The sequence below is a fragment of the Rhinopithecus roxellana genome, chromosome 19, assembly GCF_007565055.1.
Source record: "Rhinopithecus roxellana isolate Shanxi Qingling chromosome 19, ASM756505v1, whole genome shotgun sequence".
Lineage (NCBI taxonomy): Eukaryota > Metazoa > Chordata > Mammalia > Primates > Cercopithecidae > Rhinopithecus > Rhinopithecus roxellana.
Window position 1 is genome coordinate 22,926,047 of NC_044567.1, and position 20,397 is coordinate 22,946,443.

A 20,397-nucleotide genomic window follows, 5' to 3' on the forward strand; every position below is an offset into this window, starting at 1 on the left:
ATTTCCTTTTCATTCTGGAAAATGTATGTACTACACAAATTCAGTTTTCTGCATGAACTAGTCTATTTATAGCTCAATATACACTTTCTGTTTTTACTACTTTTTTTGTGGAGAGGTAGTGTGCAGAGGAGAGTAATGGACTTGGTTGGGTGTTTATTATTTGCTTGAGGATGGTATGTTTTCTGTATTCTTATGAAGAAAATAAGATTTGTTTTTTCTCCCAAAATTAAAAAAAGTTTATGAAGAGATTTTCTCTCAAGGGAAGCTATTATTCTAACTTGTAGCTCAGGTTCAACAGCGAGTGGTGCATAGTACTGGTTTTTAACAAATATCAGGCCGGGCATGGTGGCTTATGCTTGTAATCCCAGCACTTTGGGAGGCCAAGGCAGGTGGATCACCTGAGGTCAGGAGTTCAAGACCAGCCTGGCCAACATGGTGAAACTCTGTCACTACTAAAAATACAAAAATTAGCTGGGTGTGGTGGCACACATTTGTAATCCCAGCTACTCATGAGGCTGAGGCAGGAGAATCACTTGAACCTGGGAGGCGGAGGTTGCAGTGAGCCAAGATTGCACCACTGCACTCCAGCCTGGGCAGCAAGAGTAAAACTATGTCTCAGGAAACAAACAAACAAGCAAAGATTCAAGTTGTAGTTGTAGTATGGATTCAGTGAGTCATTTGCAAGAACTGATTTTCTTTTTGCAGTTTTTTCAAACAAATGTTATTCCATACATTAAATTTATTTGTAACTAATTTATTTATCACATGACTAGCTATTGCTGCCTCACATGCTGGGCAAAGACAAACTGGCCAGTGTGCTCCTTGGGTTGAATAATCACACTGCCTGCAGCAGTTGCTCAGTTTGGTAGTCATGTGGCTCACACAAAGGCCTAATGCCTTTTGTTTTGTTTTTGTTTGTGAAAATACAATTGTTTCAGTTGAAAAGACTGTCCTGTTTCCATTGGTTTGCCTTTGCTTCTTTGTCAGTGATCCATTGCCTATATTTGTGTGGGTCTATTTCTGGCTTCTCTGTTCTGTTCCTTTATATTTCTCTATTCTTTCACCAATACCACACTATCTTGATTATTGTATCTTTATAGTAAGTCTTGGATGTCAGGCAGCATCAGTTTTCAATTCATCTCTTCTCCTTCAATATTGTGTTGGCTATGTTGAGTCTTTGGCCTTTCCACGTAAGCTTTAGAATCAGTTTGTCAACACTCAAAAAATAACTTGCTGGATTCTGACAAAATTCAACACCTTTTCATGATGCAAACTCTCAGCAAACAAAGAATAGTAGGGAACTTCCTCAATTTGTAGATAAAGAATATCTACAGAAAATATGTAACTAACATCATACTTAGGGTTACAAACTATGCTTTCCTGCTAAGATCAAGAACAAGGCGAGGATGTCCCCTCTCACTTCCTAGTGGAAGTCCTAGCTAGTGCAATAAGACAAGAAAGGGAAATAAAAGCCACACAGATTGGGAAGGAAGAAAGGAAATGTTTATGAAATTTTGTTTTTTATTATTTTTAAAATTAGTAGACTTGTATTGGGCAGTTTTAGGTGTATAGAAGAATTGAGTGAAAAGTACAGTGTTCTTTCTTCTTCTTTTTCCTTCTCCTGTTCCTCCTTTCTTCTTTCTTCTTGACCAGCTCTCACTCTGTCACTGGAGTACAGTGGCACAATCGTAGCTAACTGCAGTCTTGAACTCCTGGGCTGAAGTGATCCTTCTGCCTCAACCTCCCAAGTAGCTGGGACTACAGGCGTGCTACCATGCCACGCTGATTTGTTACTTTTGTAGAGGTGGGGTCTTGCTACATTGCCCAGGATGGTCTTGAACTTCTGGGCTCAAGCAATCGTCTCACCTTGGCCTCCAAAAGTGCTGGGATTAGAGACGGAACCCACTGCACTTGGTGCCTGGACTCCCTTATTCTTTGATACATCCACTTTCTCCCATCAGTAACACATTAAATTAGTGTGTCTAGTACATTTGTTTCAGTTGATGTGCTGATATTGATACAACTAATATCCATAGTTTATATTAAGTTTCACCCATTGAATTATACATTGTGTGGCATTTGAGAAATGTATGGTGCTACGTACCCACTATTACAGTATCATAAAGATAGTTCCCCTGTCCTGAGAATCCCCTGTACTCTGCTTGTTCATTCTTTTTTCCCTCCCCCTAACTGCTGGCACCACTGATTTTTTTTTTTTTTTTTTGAGATGGAGTTTTTGCTCTTGTTGCACAGGCTGGAGTGCAGTGGCATCATCTCGGCTTGCTGCAACCTCCGCCTCCCCGATTAAAGTGATTCATCTGTCCCAGCCTCCTGAGAAGCTGGGATTACAGGCACCTGCCACCACACCCAGCTAATTTTTGTATTTCTAGTAGAGACGGGGTTTCATCATATTGGTCAGGCTGGTCTCGAACTCCTGACCTCAGGTGATCTGCCTGCCTTGGCCTCCCGAAGTGCTGGGTTTAGAATCATGAGCCACTGCGCCTGGCCGATTTTAGAGCTTTTCTGACAGGCTTCTTTTACTTAGCGATATGCATTCAGGGTCCCCTCATTTCTTTTTCTGACTTGATGGCTCATTTCTTTTTATTGCTGAATAATATTTTTACTAGCAACAAAGAATGGAATACTTAAGTGTAAAACAAGCAAAAGATCTATATGAGTAAAACAACAAAATACTGATACATGAAATAAAAAAATGTAAATGTCATCTTTTCCTAAGTTGATCTATGCATTCAGTGCAATTCCTATAAAAATACAAGCAAGTTATTTTGTGGATATGTACTAAGTAATTCTAAAGTTTGTATGGAAAGGCAATGCTCCTAGAAGATAACGTAGAAAATCTAGGTGACCTTGAGTTTTGGCGATGACCTCTTAAGTATAACCCTGAAAGCACAATCATAAATGAAAAAAATCAGTAAGTTGGGCTTTATTAAAATTAAAAACTTTTGCTCTGTGAAAGATTATTTTAAGAGAGTGAGAAGATGGGCTGCAGATGGTTAGGAAATATTGGTGAAAGACAAGTCTGACTAAAGAACTAAAGAACTCTTAAAACTGAACAGTAAGAAAATGAGCAATCGTATTAAAAAATGAGCGGAAGGGTCTCAGCAGGTCGGGCTGCGGAGGAGTGGCAGCGGCCAGGCAGCCCAGCTTCGCCAAGGCTCTCGGCAGACTGCAGTCCACAGGTACTCGGCACGCGCCCTCCCCGCTGCCAGGATGCCCAAAAGGAAGGTCAGCTCCGCCGAAGGGGCTGCCAAGGAAGAGGCCAAGAGGAGATAGGCGCGGTTGTCAGCTAAACTTGCTCCTGCAAAAGTGGAAGCGAAGCCGAAAAAGGCAGCAGCAAAGCACTGAAACCACCATCTATAAAGCTCTACATGTTCTTCACGGGGTGATTAATTTCTACCCAAACTTAGGTTAAAGCTTCAAACAAAAAAGGGCAAACAAAAGGGAAAAGGGGAGCAAAAGGAAAACAGGCTGAAAGAAACTAAAGAAGATTTACCTGCAGAAAAGGGGGAAATGAAAACTAAGGGGGAGTCCAGCCTCTGATGAAGCAGGAGCGAAAGAAGCCAAGTCTGATTAATACCATACACCATGTCTTATCAGTGGTCCCCGTCTCCCTTCTTGTACAATCCAGAGGAATATTCTTATCAACTATTTTGTAAATGCAAGTTTTCTTAGTAGCTCTAGAAACATTTTTAAGAAGGAGGGAATCTCACCTCATCCCATTTTTTTAAGTGTCAATGCTTTTTTTTGAGAGGTGAAATCATTTGCTGGTTATTTTTTGGTACAACCAGAAAATAGTGTGGGATATTGAATTCTGGGAAGCTTTGACTGTCTCAGGTGTCAGCTTAACATTCCATAGACAGGGGTTAGTTTTCATAGCCTATAATACAAAGCATATTAAATGGCAATATGGAGTCAGTCCTGCATTTAATGTCTTGAACATTTAAAATTACTTCTATTCCCATGTTGTTTTTTAGTAGAATTGTTTCCTAAAGAAAACCACTCTTTGATTATGGCTCTCCCTGGCAAAATTGTGTCCACTCTGTAACACCTTTGGTTGTGGTTGTCCTATTTTCCTAATAACTTTGTTACTGTCCTGTGAAAGATTAAAAATTTGAATATGTAGTGTACATGCTATTCAGTTGTGAATTGGTGGGATGTATGTAACAGCTTATCAAATTGTGAAGATACTGGTACTTGATAGCCTCTTAAGGAAAATTTGCTTCCAAATTTAAGCTCGAAAGTCACTGGAATAACTTTAAAAAAGAATTACAATACATGGCTTTTTAGATATTTGTTATGTATGTTAAGAATTGTGTACAAATTAAAATGTACTGATCCTCAACCAATAAAATCTCAATTATGAAAGAAAAATAGAGCAAAAACCTGACCAAAGAAGATACACATGGCAAATAAGCCTATGAAAGATGCTCAATAATGTATGTGATTGGGGAACTGCATAAAAATAACAGTTGGATACCACAGTTTTAAAGGGCTAAAAGCTCTAACATTGACAATACCAAATGCTGAGAAGATGTGGAATAACAGAAATGCTCATTTATTGCTAGTGGGACTGCAAAATTGTACAGCTACTTTCAAATACAATTTGGCAGTTTCTTACAAACTAAACATCCTCATACTATAAGATTAACCAGTTGCCCTGCTTGGTATTTACTCCAATGAGTTGAAACTTATGTCCTCACAAAAACCTGCACAAAGATGTGTATAGCAACTTTATTCATAACGGCCAGAACTTGAATACAACCAAGATGTCCTTCACCATGCAAATGGGTAAACATTGGTACATCCTGTGAGTGGAATGTCATTCAGTGCTAAAAAGAAATGAGGTATCAAGCCATGAAAAGACATGGAGGAACCTTGAATGCATATTCCTCTGTAAAAGAAGTCAATCTGATAATCATACTGTATGATTCTAACTGTATGATGAAACTGTGGAGACATTACGTTGAAAATTTATGTCCACACAGCCTGCGCATGAATGTGTATAGCAGCTTTATTTATAACTGCCAAAACCAAACCTGGCAGCAAGTTGCCCTTCAGTAGATGAATGGATTAACAAACTGTGGTATATTCATAAGATGGAGTATTATTCTTATTATTCTTATTTATTTTCAGTGAGTTTGCGTGTGTGTGTGTGTGTGTGTGTGTGTGTGTGTGTGTGTGTGTGTGTGTAGTCTTGCTCTGTTGCCCAGGCTGGAGTGCAGTGATGTGATCTCGGCTCACTGCAATCTCCGCCTCCCAGGTTCAAGTGATTGTTCTGCCTCAGCCTGCTGAGTAGCTGGGATTACAGATGCGCGCCACCATGCCTGGCTAATTTTTGTATTTTTAGTAGAGACAGGGTTTCACCATGTTGGTCAGGTTGGTCTCGAACTCCTGATCTCGTGATCCACCCACCTTGGCCTCCCAAAATGCTGGGATTACAGGCATGAGCCACCGTGCTCAGCGAGTTTTTTTTTAATCTTAATCTTTGCTACCTTTTTACTCTGGTGGTTTGTGTGCTAGTTGCACGTGTAGTTTTATAAGAAACCGCTAAACTGTTGTCCAGGCGACTGTTCCATTTTATTTATTTATTTATTTATTTATTTTTATTTATTTATTTTTTTTGAGACGGAGTCTCGCTCTGTCGCCCAGGCTGGAGTGCAGTGGCTGGATCTCAGCTCACTGCAAGCTCCGCCTCCCGGGTTTACGCCATTCTCCCGCCTCAGCCTCCGGAGTAGCTGGGACTACAGGCGCCCGCCACCTCGCCCGGCTAGTTTTTTGTATTTTTTTAGTAGAGACGGGGTTTCACCCTGTTGGCCAGGATGGTCTTGATCTCCTGACCTCGTGATCCTCCCGTCTCGGCCTCCCAAAGTGCTGGGATTACAGGCTTGAGCCACCGCGCCCGGCCGACTGTTCCATTTTATATTCCCACCAGCAATGTGTGAGTGATCTCATTTGTCTTTATCTTTTCCAGCATTTGTTGTCACTATTTTAAAATTCTTTTCAGTTTTGATAGATGGGTAGTGGTATCTGTTAGTGGTTTTGTATTTTCTTTCTTTTTTTCCTTTGAGACAGGGTCTCACTTTGTCACCCAGCCTGGAGTGCAGTGGCACAATCACTGCTCACTGCAGCCTCAACCCCCTGGCCTCAAGTGATCCTCCCACTTCAGCCCCCAAAGTAGCTGGGACCACAGGTGCATGCCACTATGCCTAGCTACTTTTTGTATTTTTTTTGTAAACAGGGTTTCACCATGTTGCCAAGGCTGGTCTTGAACTCCTGAGCTCAAGCGATCCCGCCTGCCTTGGCCTCCTACAGTGCTGGGATTATGGGTGTGAGCCGCCGTGGCCTGGGCTGTTTTGTGTTTTCTTTGTGGCTAATCATGCATTTATAGAATCTCTTTCATGAAGTATTTCTGCTTATTTACTTTGTTAAAAGAAGGCCATCAGGAAGGCCATGCCCGAGGTCAGCTGAAAATACTTCTGGTTCTCCTGGGATAATTACTTAATGATGCTGTTTGCAACAACTACCATCTTTTCCATTGCCTTTTAAAGCAAATGCCTATGACTCAATATTTGATTATATAAATTATATGAAGACTCAACCTCCTGGTTTTTTATTAATGGGAGAAGGAGTAAGAAATTGTGTGGAGAATAGGTTTATAGGTTTTCAGAATTAGGGCCTGAGTTTAAGACATATGATACGAAAATCCAAAAAAGTTGTAGCTAAGTATAATTATTTTGGTTTGTCCTGTGCATTCCAAAATTATAGATAGAGGCTGAGTGCAGTGGCTCATGCCTGTATTCCCAGCACTTTTGGGGACCTAGGCAGGTGGATTACGTGAGGCCAGTAGTTCGAGACTAGCCTGGCCAACATTGTGAAACCTTGTCTCTACTGAAAATAGAAAAAATTATTTTCAGGTGTGGTGGCATGCATCTGTGGTTCCAGCTACACGGGAGGCTGAGGCATAAGAATCACTTGAACCTGGGAGGCAGAGGTAGCAGTGAGCCAAGATCGAGCCACTGCATCCAGCCTGGGTGATAGAGCGAGACTGTCTCCAAAAAAATTTTAGAAAAATTATAGATTCATTTAGAGAAAATGTTTAGTGATTTCTTGTTGATTTTTGTCTTTCATGTTTATAATATTTTTCCTTTTAAGAAATCTAGTTTAAATATTTTGTTTTATAGTTCATAATTACTTAATTAACCTTTTAATTTTCAATAAAGAAAGCATTTTTTGAAATTTGTTCTTTAAAAAGTTTTAATTAACCCTCTTCACTGCAGTGAATTCACTGTGTAAATTCCATACCTTTGGCTGTTGTAATATATAAAAATGAGGACTTTTTCCTCCCTAATAAAATCTTAATAACTTCCTTTATGGGTATGGGTCAAATGTATAGTAGGTAACAGATTGTACTGATAAAAAAAAAATTTTCAACACACATGCTCAATAATAAAACAAGTTACTTAGATAAAGAAAAGGTCAGTTAAAGAGAATTTGCACTCATTTCTATTTTACATTTATCATGAATAGTGTAAAATGCCTTTACTATTCATTTTTATATGTATATATGGAATCCTGGGCACAAATTACAGATTTTTAAAGAAACATTTAGTAATAAAAATTGCATCCTTCCTGCCTTTCCTACAGCCTCTGATATTTGCTTACAGTAGATTCAGTTACATTCTAAACTTGGCTCTAAAAATTTCTTCTAGGAACATCCCCCCCCCCCCTTTATGCTATTAGGTTTATCTTTAAAGTCATAGCTCCGTGTTTAAATGTCAAACACAAACTTTTGAAAATAATCCATTAGAGCTCTGTAGAAGTCACATGAAGACTGTATTCTGTGCAAAACTTTCTTGTGGCACTGTTTTCTACACCATTTTTGGCTTGTACGATAGAAAATAAAAGCTTGTTTCATGTCTGTCTATTTTAGTATAACACCTTATGGGGCATTCATACTGATTATTTTATGGAAAGCACTCTCATCAGCCTGTCCATGAGGAAAATTAAGATTGTCTTGCTGTGTTCCATGGAAATGGTCAAGGCTTTTCAAAAGAGAAAACAGAGAACAAAAGAATATGTCGGGCGTGCACACAACTGTGTTATTGGCAGGAAACGTGCTGACTCCTTTGTGAATGTGTGAATTCGTGAAGACCCTTATTTCAAAGAATTATCTTTTCCTATTAGTTGTTGAATGAAGGGTTTTTCTCATATATAAATAATTTCTAGTTCTGACAAATTTTGTTCAGTTATCTATAAAGTGAGCTTTCATAACATTTGTTTTGTCTGTTTCTAATGAAGGCTTGTTGCAGGAAGAATCTCAGTTGTGACATTGTATGGATGATGCCAGTGAAGTGATCAGAATTCCAGTATCTAGTGTGTTGTAGCCATAATGAGCTTCTAATTGAAGGCGACAGGCTGCTTTTTTTCCCATTCTAGTTGGTCAGGCAAAATGTTAGATTTCATTCATTATTAACTCATTCCTTATCAGCAGAGGACTGGATTAATTTGTAGGGAACATAAATAATTTTTGCTTTGTGTCAATTTTAGAGATTGAAGTTCAGGCTTATATAAGATTCTCTCCCACCTGCAGCTGTTCCAATTGTATACATTTGTGCAACTACCATCATCATAATGATACACTAACATTTCTGTCACCCCAAAAGTTTCTCATGCCACTTTGTGCTCTATACCTTCCTTCTTTCCCTCTCTCTTGCAATACTGATTTGCTTCCTATTATTATAGTTGTGGTTTTTTTTCTTTAACTTTTCATAGGAGGGACTCATATAGTGTGTAGACATTTATATCTAGCCTCCCTACCCCCACAATCATGGTATTGAGATTCATTTTTGTTGTTTTATAGATAATTTGTTCTTTTTAAATGCTGAATGCTTTTCATTGCATTAATATATAACTGTCCATTCACCTATTGATGGACATTTAATTGTTTCTAGGCTTTTTATTATGGATAATAAAATACCTAGTTGTGACATATGGAAAATGTAGGTTTAATTTTTTTACAAACTGGTAAACTATTTTTCAGAGTGACTGTACCATTTTGCATCTCCAGCAGTAATGTGTGAGAGCTTCATTAAGTTTGCATTCTTGCCATAACTTTGTACTACTAGTTTTAAAAATTTTAGTTATTCTATTGGGTGTAGTGGTATCTGTTAGTGGTTTCAACTTGCATTTCCCTGATAATTAAATATGTTGAACATCTTTTCATGTACTTACTTGCTATCTGCATATCTTCTTTAATCAAGTATCTTTAAACATATTATGGCCATTAAAAATTGTATGCTTTTTGCTTCTACAACAGTTATAGAATTATGGCCATTTTATTTATTATGAACACCTTTATTTTTTATTTTTCATGCATGAAATTTATTTTAGAGCTAATGTAAGCTTAGCCCACTTTATAATGTTATAACATTAATTTTAATGCTAACATTGAAATTAAACATTAAAACAGCATTGATACAGAAAATGAAAATATGACTTAATATGTACAAGAGAATTATCAGGAAAAACTTGATAAAGAATTTCTTTCCAACTTTTATTTTAGGTTCTGGGGGTACATGTTCAGGTTTGTTACATGAGTAAATTGCGTGTCACTGGAGTTCGGTGTACAGATTATTTTGTCACCCAGGTACTGACCATAGTACCCGATGGGTAGTTTTTTGATCCTCACCCTACTTCTACCCTCCTTCAAGTAGGCCCCTGTGTCTGTTGTCCCCTTCTTTGTGTCCATGTGTATTCATTGTTTAGCTCCCACTTATAAGTGAGAGCATTCTGTATTTGGTTTTCGGTTCCTGCATTAATTCACTTAGGGTAATGGCCTCCAGTTGCATTCATGTTGTTGCAAAGTTTTGTTCTTTTTTTGTGCTGCATAGTATTCTGTGGTGTATATGTACCACTTTTTTTTTTTTTTTTTTTTTGAGATAGAGTCTTGCTCCCGTCACGCAGACTGGAATGCAGTGGTGCGATCTCAGCTCACTGCACCCTCCACCTCCCGGGTTCAAGCAATTCTCCTTCCTCAGCCTCCTGAGTAGCTGGGATTACAGATGTGCACGACCACACCCAACTAATTTTTGTATTTATAGTAGAGAAAGGATTTCACCATGTTGGCCAGGCTGGTCTCAAATTCCTGACCTCAGGTGATCCACCTGCCTTGGCCTCCCAAAGTGCTGGGATTACAAGCATGAGCCACCACGTCCGGCCTATGTACCACATTTTAAAAATTCAGTCCTCTGTTGATGGGCATATAGGTTGATTCCATGAATTTGATACTGTGACTAGTACTGCGAAGAACATACGAATGCATGTGTCTTTATGGTAGAATGATTGATATTCTTTTGGATATGTATCCAATAATGGGATTGTCCTGTGTCGAATGGTGATTCTAAGTTCTTGAGAAATCTCCAAACTGCTTTCCACAGTGGCTGAACTAATTTATATTCCCACCAGTGGTGTATAAGCATTACCGTTTCTCCACAACCTTGCCAGCATCTATTATTTTTTGGCTTTTTAATAGCCATTCTGACTGATGTGAGAAGGCATCTGATTGTGGTTTTGATTTGCACCTCTCTAATGATTAGTGATGTTGAGCATATTTTTCATATACTTGTTGGCCATGTGTATGTCTTCTATTGAGAAGTGTCGTTCATGTCCTTTGCCCATTTTTTAAATGGGATTGTTTCTTGCTTGTTGACTTATAGATTCTGTATATTAGACCTTTGTCAGATGCATAGTTCACAGATATTTTTCTGTCCTTCTGTAGGTTATCTGTTTGCTGTTGATAGTTTCTTGTGCTGTGCCAAAGCTCTTTAATTAAGTACCACTCGTCAATTTTAGTTGCAATTGTTGGGATTGCTTTTGGAGTCTTCCTCATAAAATCTTTGCCAGGGCATGTGTCCAGAATAGTATTTCCTAGGTTTTTTTTTCTCTAGAGTTTTTATAGCATTATGTTTTACATTTCAGTCTTTAATCCACCTTGAGCTGATTTTTGTATATGGTGGAAAGATTTTTGTATACAGAGCCCAATTTCAGTCTTCTGCATATGGTTTGCCAGTAATCCCACCACCATTTATTGAATAGGGAATTTTTTCCCTATTGCTTGTTATCGTCAACTTTGTCAAATATTAGATGGTTGTAGGTGTGTGGCTTTATTTCTAGGTTCTCCAACCTATTCCATTGGTCTATGTGTCTGTTTTTGTATCGGTACCATGCTATTTTGGTTACTGTAGCCTTGTAGTATAGTTGAAGTCAAGTAGTGTAATGCCTCCAGCTGTGTTCTTTTTGCCTAGGGTTGCTTTTACTATTCAGGCTCTTTTTTGGTCTCATATGAATTTTAGAATACTTTTTTTTCCTAATTTTGTGAAAAATGCCATTGGTAGTTTGATAGGAGTAGCATTGAAACTGTAAATTGCTTTGGGTAGTATGGACATTTTAATGATATTGAGTCTTCTATCCATGAGCATGGAATGTTTTTCTATTTGCTTGTGTCATCTCTGACTTTTTTTCAGCAGCATTTTATAATTCTCATTTTAGAGGTCTTTTACCTTTCTGGTTAGCAGTATTCCTAGGTATTGTATTCCTTTTATGGCTATTGTGAATGAGATTACTTTCTTGATTTGGCTCTCAGCTGGGATATTATCGGTGTATAGACATGCTATTGATTTTTATACATTGATTTTATATCCTGAAACCTTGCTGGAGTTGTTTTACAAATCTAAGAGCCTTTGGACAGAGACTGAGAGTTTTCTAGGTATTGAATCATATCATCTGCGACTAGAGATAGTTTAACTTCCTGTCTTACTATTTGGATGCCTTTTATTTCTTTCTCTTGCCTGATTGCTCTGGCTGGGACTTCCAGAACTGTGTTGAATAGGATTGGAGAGTAGGCGTCTTTGTCTTGTTTCGGTTCTTAGGGGGAATGTTTCCAGTTTTTGCCTGTTCGGTGTCATGCTGGCTGTGGGTTTGTCATAGATGGCTCTTATTATTTTGAGGTATGTTCCTTCAATATCTAGTTTGTTGAAGGTTTTAACATGAAGGAATATTGAATTTTATTGGAAGTATATTCTGCATCCATTGAGATGATCATTTTTTTGTTTGTTTTTAGTTCTGCTTATGTGATGAATCACATTTATTGTTTTGCATATGTTGAATCAAACTTGCATCCCAGGAATAAAGCTTACTTGATCATGGTGGATTAGCTTTTCTATGTGCTGCTGGATTTGATTTGCTAGTATTTTGTTGAGGAGCTTGCATCTGTGTTCGTTAGGGATATTTGCCTGAAGTTTTCTTTATTTGTTAATGTCTCTGCCAGGTTTTGGTATCAGAATGAGGCTGGCTTCGGCCGGGCACGGTGGCTCATGCCTGTAATCCCAGCACTTTGGGAGGCCAAGGCAGGCGGATCACGAGGTCAGGAGATTGAGACCATCCTGGCTAACATGGTGAAACCCCGTCTCTACTAAAAATACAAAAAATTAGCTGAGCGTGGTGGTGAGCCCCTGTAGTCCCAGCTACTTGGGAGGCTGAGGCAGGAGAATGGCATGAACCCGGGAGGCGGAGCTTGCAGTGAGCCAAGATTGTGCCACTGCACTCCAGCCTGGGAGACAGCAAGACTCTGTCTCAAAAAACAAACAAACAAAAAAACAAAAAAACAAAACAAAACAAAAAAACAGAATGAGACTGGCTTCATAGAATGAGTTAGGGGGAGTCCCTCATGCTCGACATTTTATAATAATTTCAGTAGGATTGGTACCAGCTTTTCTTTGTACATCTGGTAAAATTTGGCTGTGAATTCATTTGATCCAGGGCTTTTTCTCATTGATAGGTTTTAAAAAATGACTGATTAAATTTTGAAATTCATTATTGGTGCATTCAGGGTTTTAATTTCTTCCTGATTCAGTTTTGGGAAGTTGTTATGTTTCTAGAAATTTATCCATTTTTCCTATGTTTTCTAGTTTCTGTGCATAGAGGTGGTAAAAAAAATGTGTTGCATGCATCATCACTGTTGAGTCATAAGATTTTCTTTTCTTTTTTTTTTTTTTGAGACAGGGTCTTACTCTGTTGCCCACGCTAGAGTGCAGCGGTATGATCAGAGCTCACTGCATCCTCAAATTGCTCCTGCCTCAGCCTTCCTAGTAGCTGAGACTACAGGTGCATGCAGAATTTAAAAAATATTTTGGACACAAACCCTTTCTCAGATATATGTTTTGCATATATTTTCTCATAATATGGCACTTGCTTTTTCCTTTTTAATTTCTGTCTGTTAAAGAGTAAAAGTTTCACATTTTGATAAATTGTGTTTTGTCAATTATATCTATTTTCATGCATTCTTTTTTCTGTTTAAGAAATGGGTTACAAAGATTTTTCTCCTGTAGTTTGTCCTTGACACATAGTTTTTGCTATTATATTTTTAGACTTATGATCCATTTAGAGTTTGTTTTTGGCGCAGTTTGATTTTTTTTAATATAGAAATCTGGTTCTTTTGACACCATTTGTTCCAAAAACGATCTTTTTATCATTTAGTTATATTGTACCTTTGATGAAAATCAGTTGGCCATACAAATGTGAGTTTATTTCTTGACTCACTATTCTGTTTCCTTGAAATATTTGTGTACGCCTATACCAGTACCATACTATCCTGATTATTGTAGCTTTATACATCTTATACATGTATATCATTTGTATACATCTATACCTCAGAGATATTATATAATGTAGGTTCAGTTCAAGATGACCGCGATAAAGCGGATTCCATAATAAAGCAAGTCACATGAATTTTTTGGTTTCCTAGTGCATATAAAAGTTATGTTTGGTTAGGCTCAGTGGCATATTCCTGTAATCCCAGCACTTTGGGGAGGTTTGCTTGAAGCCAGGAGTTTAAGACCAGCTTGGGCAACAAAGCAAGACACTGTCTAAAAAAATAAAACAAAATAAAAAGATTAGCTGAATGTGGTGGTGCGTGCCTGTAGCCCCAGCTCCTCAGGATGCAGAGACCAGAGGATTGCTTGAGATCAGGAATCAGAGGCTACAGTGAATTCCATTTCAGGTGACAGAGTGAGAGCCTGTATCTAAAACTGAAACGAAACCAAAAAAGATATGTTTACACTATACTGTAGTCTCTTAAGGATGTAATGGCATTATGTCCAAAAAAAAAATCAATGTACATACCTTAATTAAAAAATACTTCCTTACTAAAAAATGCTGATGATCTGATACTGCAGTGAATCATAATCTTTTTGCTGATGGAGAGTCCTGGTTACCCCATAAGGGGCTCTTTCCTGTTCTGTGTCATGAAACCAACACACCAAACTGAAAATGAGTGTCAGGCAGTGCAGGCTCTATTCAGTAGTCTTGGAATTGGAGAAGTGGGAACTTAGCTTAACTTCTCAGCTCCTGAGAAACCTGGAAGTTACAGATATAGGGCATCTTTAATGAAGGGTTTGGGCATTAAGAGCCAGGAGAGGAATATGTTTTTCTTGGAAAGGGATGGAGATTTTCCTGGAATCAAGGAGCCACCTCTTTCCTATGCTTTCCTGGTCTCTTCTGGTCATTGTCACGGTGATTGTCAACTGTCATGGTGCTGATGGGAGTGTCACTTAGCATGGAAATTGGATTATAATGAAGCTAGAGGTTCTTCAGAGGTCGAGTAAGCTGCCATTGTGGATTTCATCAGCTTTAGCTAGTTTAGACCTAAGAAGAAACTTCTGACCACTGACATCCTGTTTCCTAAAAATAAATGGAGTTAAAGCTGACTAGGAATTTAGCCATATCACATAGGCATTGCATTGGCCAACAAAAATGGGGTAGGGATCCAACTAAGTCATTTAAGCACTGCAGTGGGTAGTATTAGGGCCTTGCTCTGGATTAGGCTTTGGCTTAAGGGAATGTTGTGTTTAGTTTAATCTTCTGTCTAAACCACTAAAATTTTCTCCATATCGGCAATAAGCCTGTTTCACTTTCTTCTCATTCATGTGTTCACTGGAGTAGCACTTTTAATTTTTTCAAGAACTTTTTCTTTGTGTTCATGACTTGGTTATGTGGTGTAAGAGGTCTGGTTTTCTGCCTGTATCAGCTTTCAGTACGTCTTCCTTGCTAAGCTTAATCATTTCTAGCCTTTGATTTGAAATGAGAGATGTGCAACTCTTTATTTCAAATGAACACTTAGAGGCTATTGTAGGATTATTCATTGGTCTACTTTCAATATTGCTGTGTCTCAGTGATGAAGGAGGCCTGAGGAGAGGGAGAGAGTATAGGAGAACAGCTGGTAGGTGGAGCCTTCAGAACACACTCATTTGTTGATTAAATTTACCATCTTCTATAGGTCCAGTTTGTGGTGCCCCAAAACAATTACAATAGTAACATCAAAGATCACTGATCACAGATCATTCTAACAGATACAATAATAAATGAAAGAGTTTGAAGTACTATGAGAATTACCAAAATGTGATGGAGAGATACCAGTTGAGCACGTGGTATTGTAAAAACAGCTTCAGTAGACTTGCTTGACACAGGGTTCCCGCAAACCTTCAATCTGTAAAAAAAAAAAAAAAAAAAAAAAAAAGCAACATCTGTAAAGCACAGTAAAGTGAAGTGCAATAAATTAGGTATGCTCGTATGTAAGAATCATATTAATTTGCATAAAGATTTTAAAGTTAGCTTGTCATTGTCTTTAAAAAGGCCTGGTAGGATTTTGATTGTGAGTATTAAATATATAGATCAGTTTGGGGAGACTTGCCATCTTAAGAATATTGTAACTCCCAATCCCAGAACATGGTATTTATTATTATTTATTTAGGTCTTTGATTTATTTTATCTGCATGCTATAGTTTTTAGTATACAAGTCTTGCGTGTATTTTGTTAGACTTACATAGAATTATTTCATATTTTCATGTGATTGCAAATACTTTCAGTTTCAAATTGTTCATTTCTATACAAATATGATTGTATATGTAGACCTTGAATTCTGCAACCTTGGTAAAGTTCTAGTAGCTTTTTAAAGAGATTCTTTGGGATTTTTTATGTAGATAATGTTATCTGTAAATAGATTATCTGTGATGGTTTTATTTCTACCTTGACAATCTGGATGCTTTAGATTTATTTATCTGTACTTACTGCACTGGGTAAGATTTCTTATACAATGTTGAGTAGGAGTGATAAAAGCAGACAATTTTGCCTCATTCTTGACCTTATGGGGAAGGTGTTTATTCTTATATCTGTAGATTTTTTTATAGATGCACTTTATAAGGTAGAAGAAATTCTAATTGTGGTTTGTTGAGTGTTTTTCTCTTGAAAAGGGTATTGCATTTTTATTCCTAAAAATGCCATACTGCATCTTTCTAATGTAATAATCATAGTGGTTTCCCCCCTTTTTTCTATGAATATGGTGAATTACATTAATAGATATTCTGTGGTAATCCAGCCTTTCATTCCTGCAATAAAGTTCAACTGGTTTTGTACTGCTGGATTTTATTTGCTAATTTTTTTTTTTTTTTTTTTTTGAGACGGAGTTTTGCTCTTGTTACCCAGGCTGGAGTGCAATGATGCAATCTTGGCTCACCACAACCTCCGCCTCCCAGTTTCAAGTGATTCTCCTGTCTCAGCCTCCCGAGTAGCTGGGATTACAGGCATGCACCACCACCCCTGGCTAATTTTTGTATTTTTAGTAGAAACAGGGTTTCTCCATGTTGGTCAGGCTGGTCTTGAACTCCTGACCTCAGGTGATCCACCCACCTTGGCCTTCCAAAGTGCTGAGATTATAGGCGTGAGCCAGTGTGCCCAGCTATTTGCTAATATTTTCTTAATGAGTTTTGGGTGTATATTTATGAGACATATAGATATACAAGCATATGTTTTATTTTCTTGCAATATATTTATTTAGTTTTTGGATATGTGCTACTGACATTGTAAAATAGGTTGGAAAGTGACTGTTCTACCTTATGAAAGAGTTTGTGTATGATAGGTATAATTTTTTGTTTGAATAATTGATAGAGATTACAGATGAAGGCATTTTTAAGGATTTTCTTTGCGAGAAGTTATGAATTCAATTTCTTTTTAGATCGTGGGCTATTCAAATTATCTTTATGTGTAGATTGGTTTTGGCACTCTACATTTTAAGGCGTTTGTCTGTGTCATCAGAATATTTCCTATTTTCTTCATTATATTATTTGTTTGTTCCTTATTACTTTTTTGAACACTGACTAGAATTATTGATTCTATTATCTTTAAAAATAACAAAGTTTTTGTCTTATTGATTTCCCCCGCTGCTTACTCATCTTATTTTATCGAATTCATATTGCATTTTTATTTCCTTATTCCTTATTCCTTTATTTCCTTTTATTGAATTTAGCTCCTTTTTAAAAACTTTCTTTAGTTGAAACATTGATTTCTCTATCTGTCCCTCTGTCTAAAACACAGTTTTTTCTTTATTGTACCTTTACAATAAGTCTTATTATGTGGAATGCATTTCCATATACATTCTAGAATGAGATCTCATTTCTGGTGTATTTTTGATGAGGTTTTAAACTATCAATTTAGAGAGTCTTTTAGGCCATGTTATTTTCTTTTACATTTTTGAGATGATTTCCCTCTGTTGCCCAGGCTGGAGTGCAGTGGCACATTCTTGGCTCACTGCAACTCCGCCTCCCAGGTTCAAGCAATTCTCCTGCTTCAGCCTCCCAAGTAGCTGGGATTACAGGTGCTTGCCACCATGCCTGGATAATTTTTGTATTTCTAGTAGAGATGGGGTGTCACTGTGTTGGCCAGGCTGGTCTGAAACTCCTGACCTCAAGTGATCTACCCGCCTTGGCCTCCTGAGGTGCTGGGGTTACAGGTGGGAGCCACCATGCCCGGCCTACATAGGTTTTTTAAAAACCATTTTATTCTTTCTTGTGTAAATATATTATGAATCTTTCCTTAGATTTGTTCCAAGATAGTCAATGGTTTTGATATTTAATGTCATTTTATATGATTTTAAAATATTTTTTACTAATTGTTCTCAATTTATAAAAATATACCTGATGTTTGTATATTATGCTTTTATCTAGTGACCTTGGTAAATCCATATATTCTAACAGTTGGATTTTATTGTGAATTGGCCTCTGTGTGTGTGTGCACAGATGATATATATTTCTATGTACAGATTGGTGTTTTTTGCTTTTATACAATCAAGTTTTTAGCAAACAATGACAGCTTTATTTCTTCCTTGTAATAATTACTTTTCTTGGCTTATACATAAGACCTTCCATACTGTGTTGAATAGAAGTTATGATAAATAGCATTTTTTCCTACATCCTGATTTTAGGGTCAAACCTTTTCATATTTTATGGGTGTTTGCTAGTTTTTGTTCATTAGTTTTAAGGTTGGTACCCTTTATCATATTAAGGAAATGTTTCTTATCATGAATAGGCTTTGAAGTTTATTAGATTATTTTCTGTATCTGTTGGTATAATCGTGTCATTTTTCTTTCTTTCTTTCTTTCTTTTTTTTTTTTTGAGATGGATTCTTGGTCTGTCGCCCAGGCTGGAGTGTAGTGGTGCGATCTTGGCTCACTGCAATCTCTGCCTCCTATGTTCAAGCGATTCTCCTGCCTCAGCCTCCCGAGTAGCTGGGACTACAGGCACGTGCCACCACACCTGCCTAATTTTTGTGTTTTTTTAGTGGGGACAGGGTTTCACCATATTGGTCAGGCTGGTCTCAAACTCCTGACCTCGTGATCCACCCGCCTTGGCCTCCCAAAGTGCTGGGATTACAGGCATGAGCAACTGTGCTGGCCTAATCATATCACTTTTCTTTTGTGTAGTACTAATTTGGTGAGTGATATCTTTTTCTTTGCCAAATTTTGCATTCCTAAGTTGACATAGAATAAGGGATGTATTATGATCATTTTTGGGATAAGTTTTGAATCAGTTTACTAGTATCTTGTTAATCAGAGATTTGAATATTATGTTAATGAGAAAGTATAGTGATTGTTGGTCTTTCTTCTTTAAAAAAAAATGACATTTTTCTTTCTTTTTTCTTTTTTAGCACAAGCCCACCGTACTGTTGTGTGGATCTGTATTCACTTCGTACTGGGGAGATGGTCAAGTCCATTCAATTTAAGACCCCTATTTATGATCTCCATTGCAATAAACGGTAAGGATATTTTCATGTTTCTTGTGTAAAATAAGAAACATGCTCTCCTGGGCATGGAGAACTCTACCAATTTCAGTGACTAATTTAGGTTTATTTTTAAAAATCTCAAGGAAACACTTTCTGAATTCTGTTCAGTGGAATAGCTCTAAGATTTCTTGATGAATATATTGAGACTTCTAGTCTTGATTCATTAGGGAATTGTAAATTCAGTTTGGTGGGGTATAGTGAGCATTTGTAAAACAAAATGAAAACGAATAGAAAGTATCTGAGCAAACTTAAAAATGTTAAGTATTGTTTTGAGAAATCTTTTAATGTAGCTTTTTATATGTATTTTATGTATGCTGATTTATGATGTGAAATATAGTTTTGTTGTGAGAACCCACCAAAATTTTTGAAAAGCATGTTCCTGAACTATAAAAAAAAAATTAAAAATATTTTTATTCCTTCACACTTCACAGTGGAGCTAAAATAGGGACTAGACTAATTTGTATCCTGTAAAATTTATTTCATTTAATTGCTGGGAAAGTATTCAGATCTATCTTGAACTTCTATGTGACCTCTATTGCTAATGACAAATTAATCACAGAACATTAGAGGAGAAAGGAACCTTAGGAATCTTCTATCACCCAGCACTTTCCTTTTCCATTTAAGCAAACTGAAGCCCTGGGATGGTGAATATCTTGATCAGTAGCTCTTACGTGCCTTGTATGAATCTTCCATGCCATCAAAAAGCTAAGCACATGAAATATAGAAAATAAATTGTTTTCTGCCATTTCAGTAAATTTAAGTGAAGCAAAAGACTCACAGGTTAGATTTTAAAGAGATGTTTTGAAAATTGACTCAGTAAGGTTGAATGTAGAAGGGAGGGCAAAGACATATTTAACAAATACAAATAAAAGGCAGATGGGTTTTCATACTAATAAGAGAAATATTTGAATTCAAGTAGAGAAAGATGAAAATTATAGGACGTAGGAAAAATGCCCAATATATTATTGCTAGAAGGATATGATTGTCCCATGACACATCAAGTTGGTCAGAAGGGTATAGAAGTGTTAAACAACATTATTGAATGAGTAGATCCTGCAGACATATTTAACCCTGAACTGTCCTTTGTGCTGTCACGAACTTGATTACGTATTATTTGGTCAAAAAATAATGTGAACACATACAAAAAGTACAGAGAAGATTCTTAGACCACAGCTTCCCTGTATTTCAATTACATAAATATACTAGAAA

General features: G+C 37.2%; 1 protein-coding gene across 9 annotated transcripts in view; it reads left to right on the forward strand.

Annotated features, from left to right (window-relative positions):
- Window positions 1-20,397, forward strand: part of BCAS3 (BCAS3 microtubule associated cell migration factor) — a 733,207-nt gene that overhangs the window by 165,009 nt on the left and 547,801 nt on the right. For all 9 annotated transcript variants that reach the window (XM_030922807.1, XM_030922806.1, XM_030922804.1 and 6 more), the window contains one exon: window positions 19,054-19,161. In XM_030922807.1, the coding sequence (XP_030778667.1) occupies window positions 19,054-19,161 (108 nt within the window). The remainder of the gene's footprint in view (window positions 1-19,053; window positions 19,162-20,397) is intronic.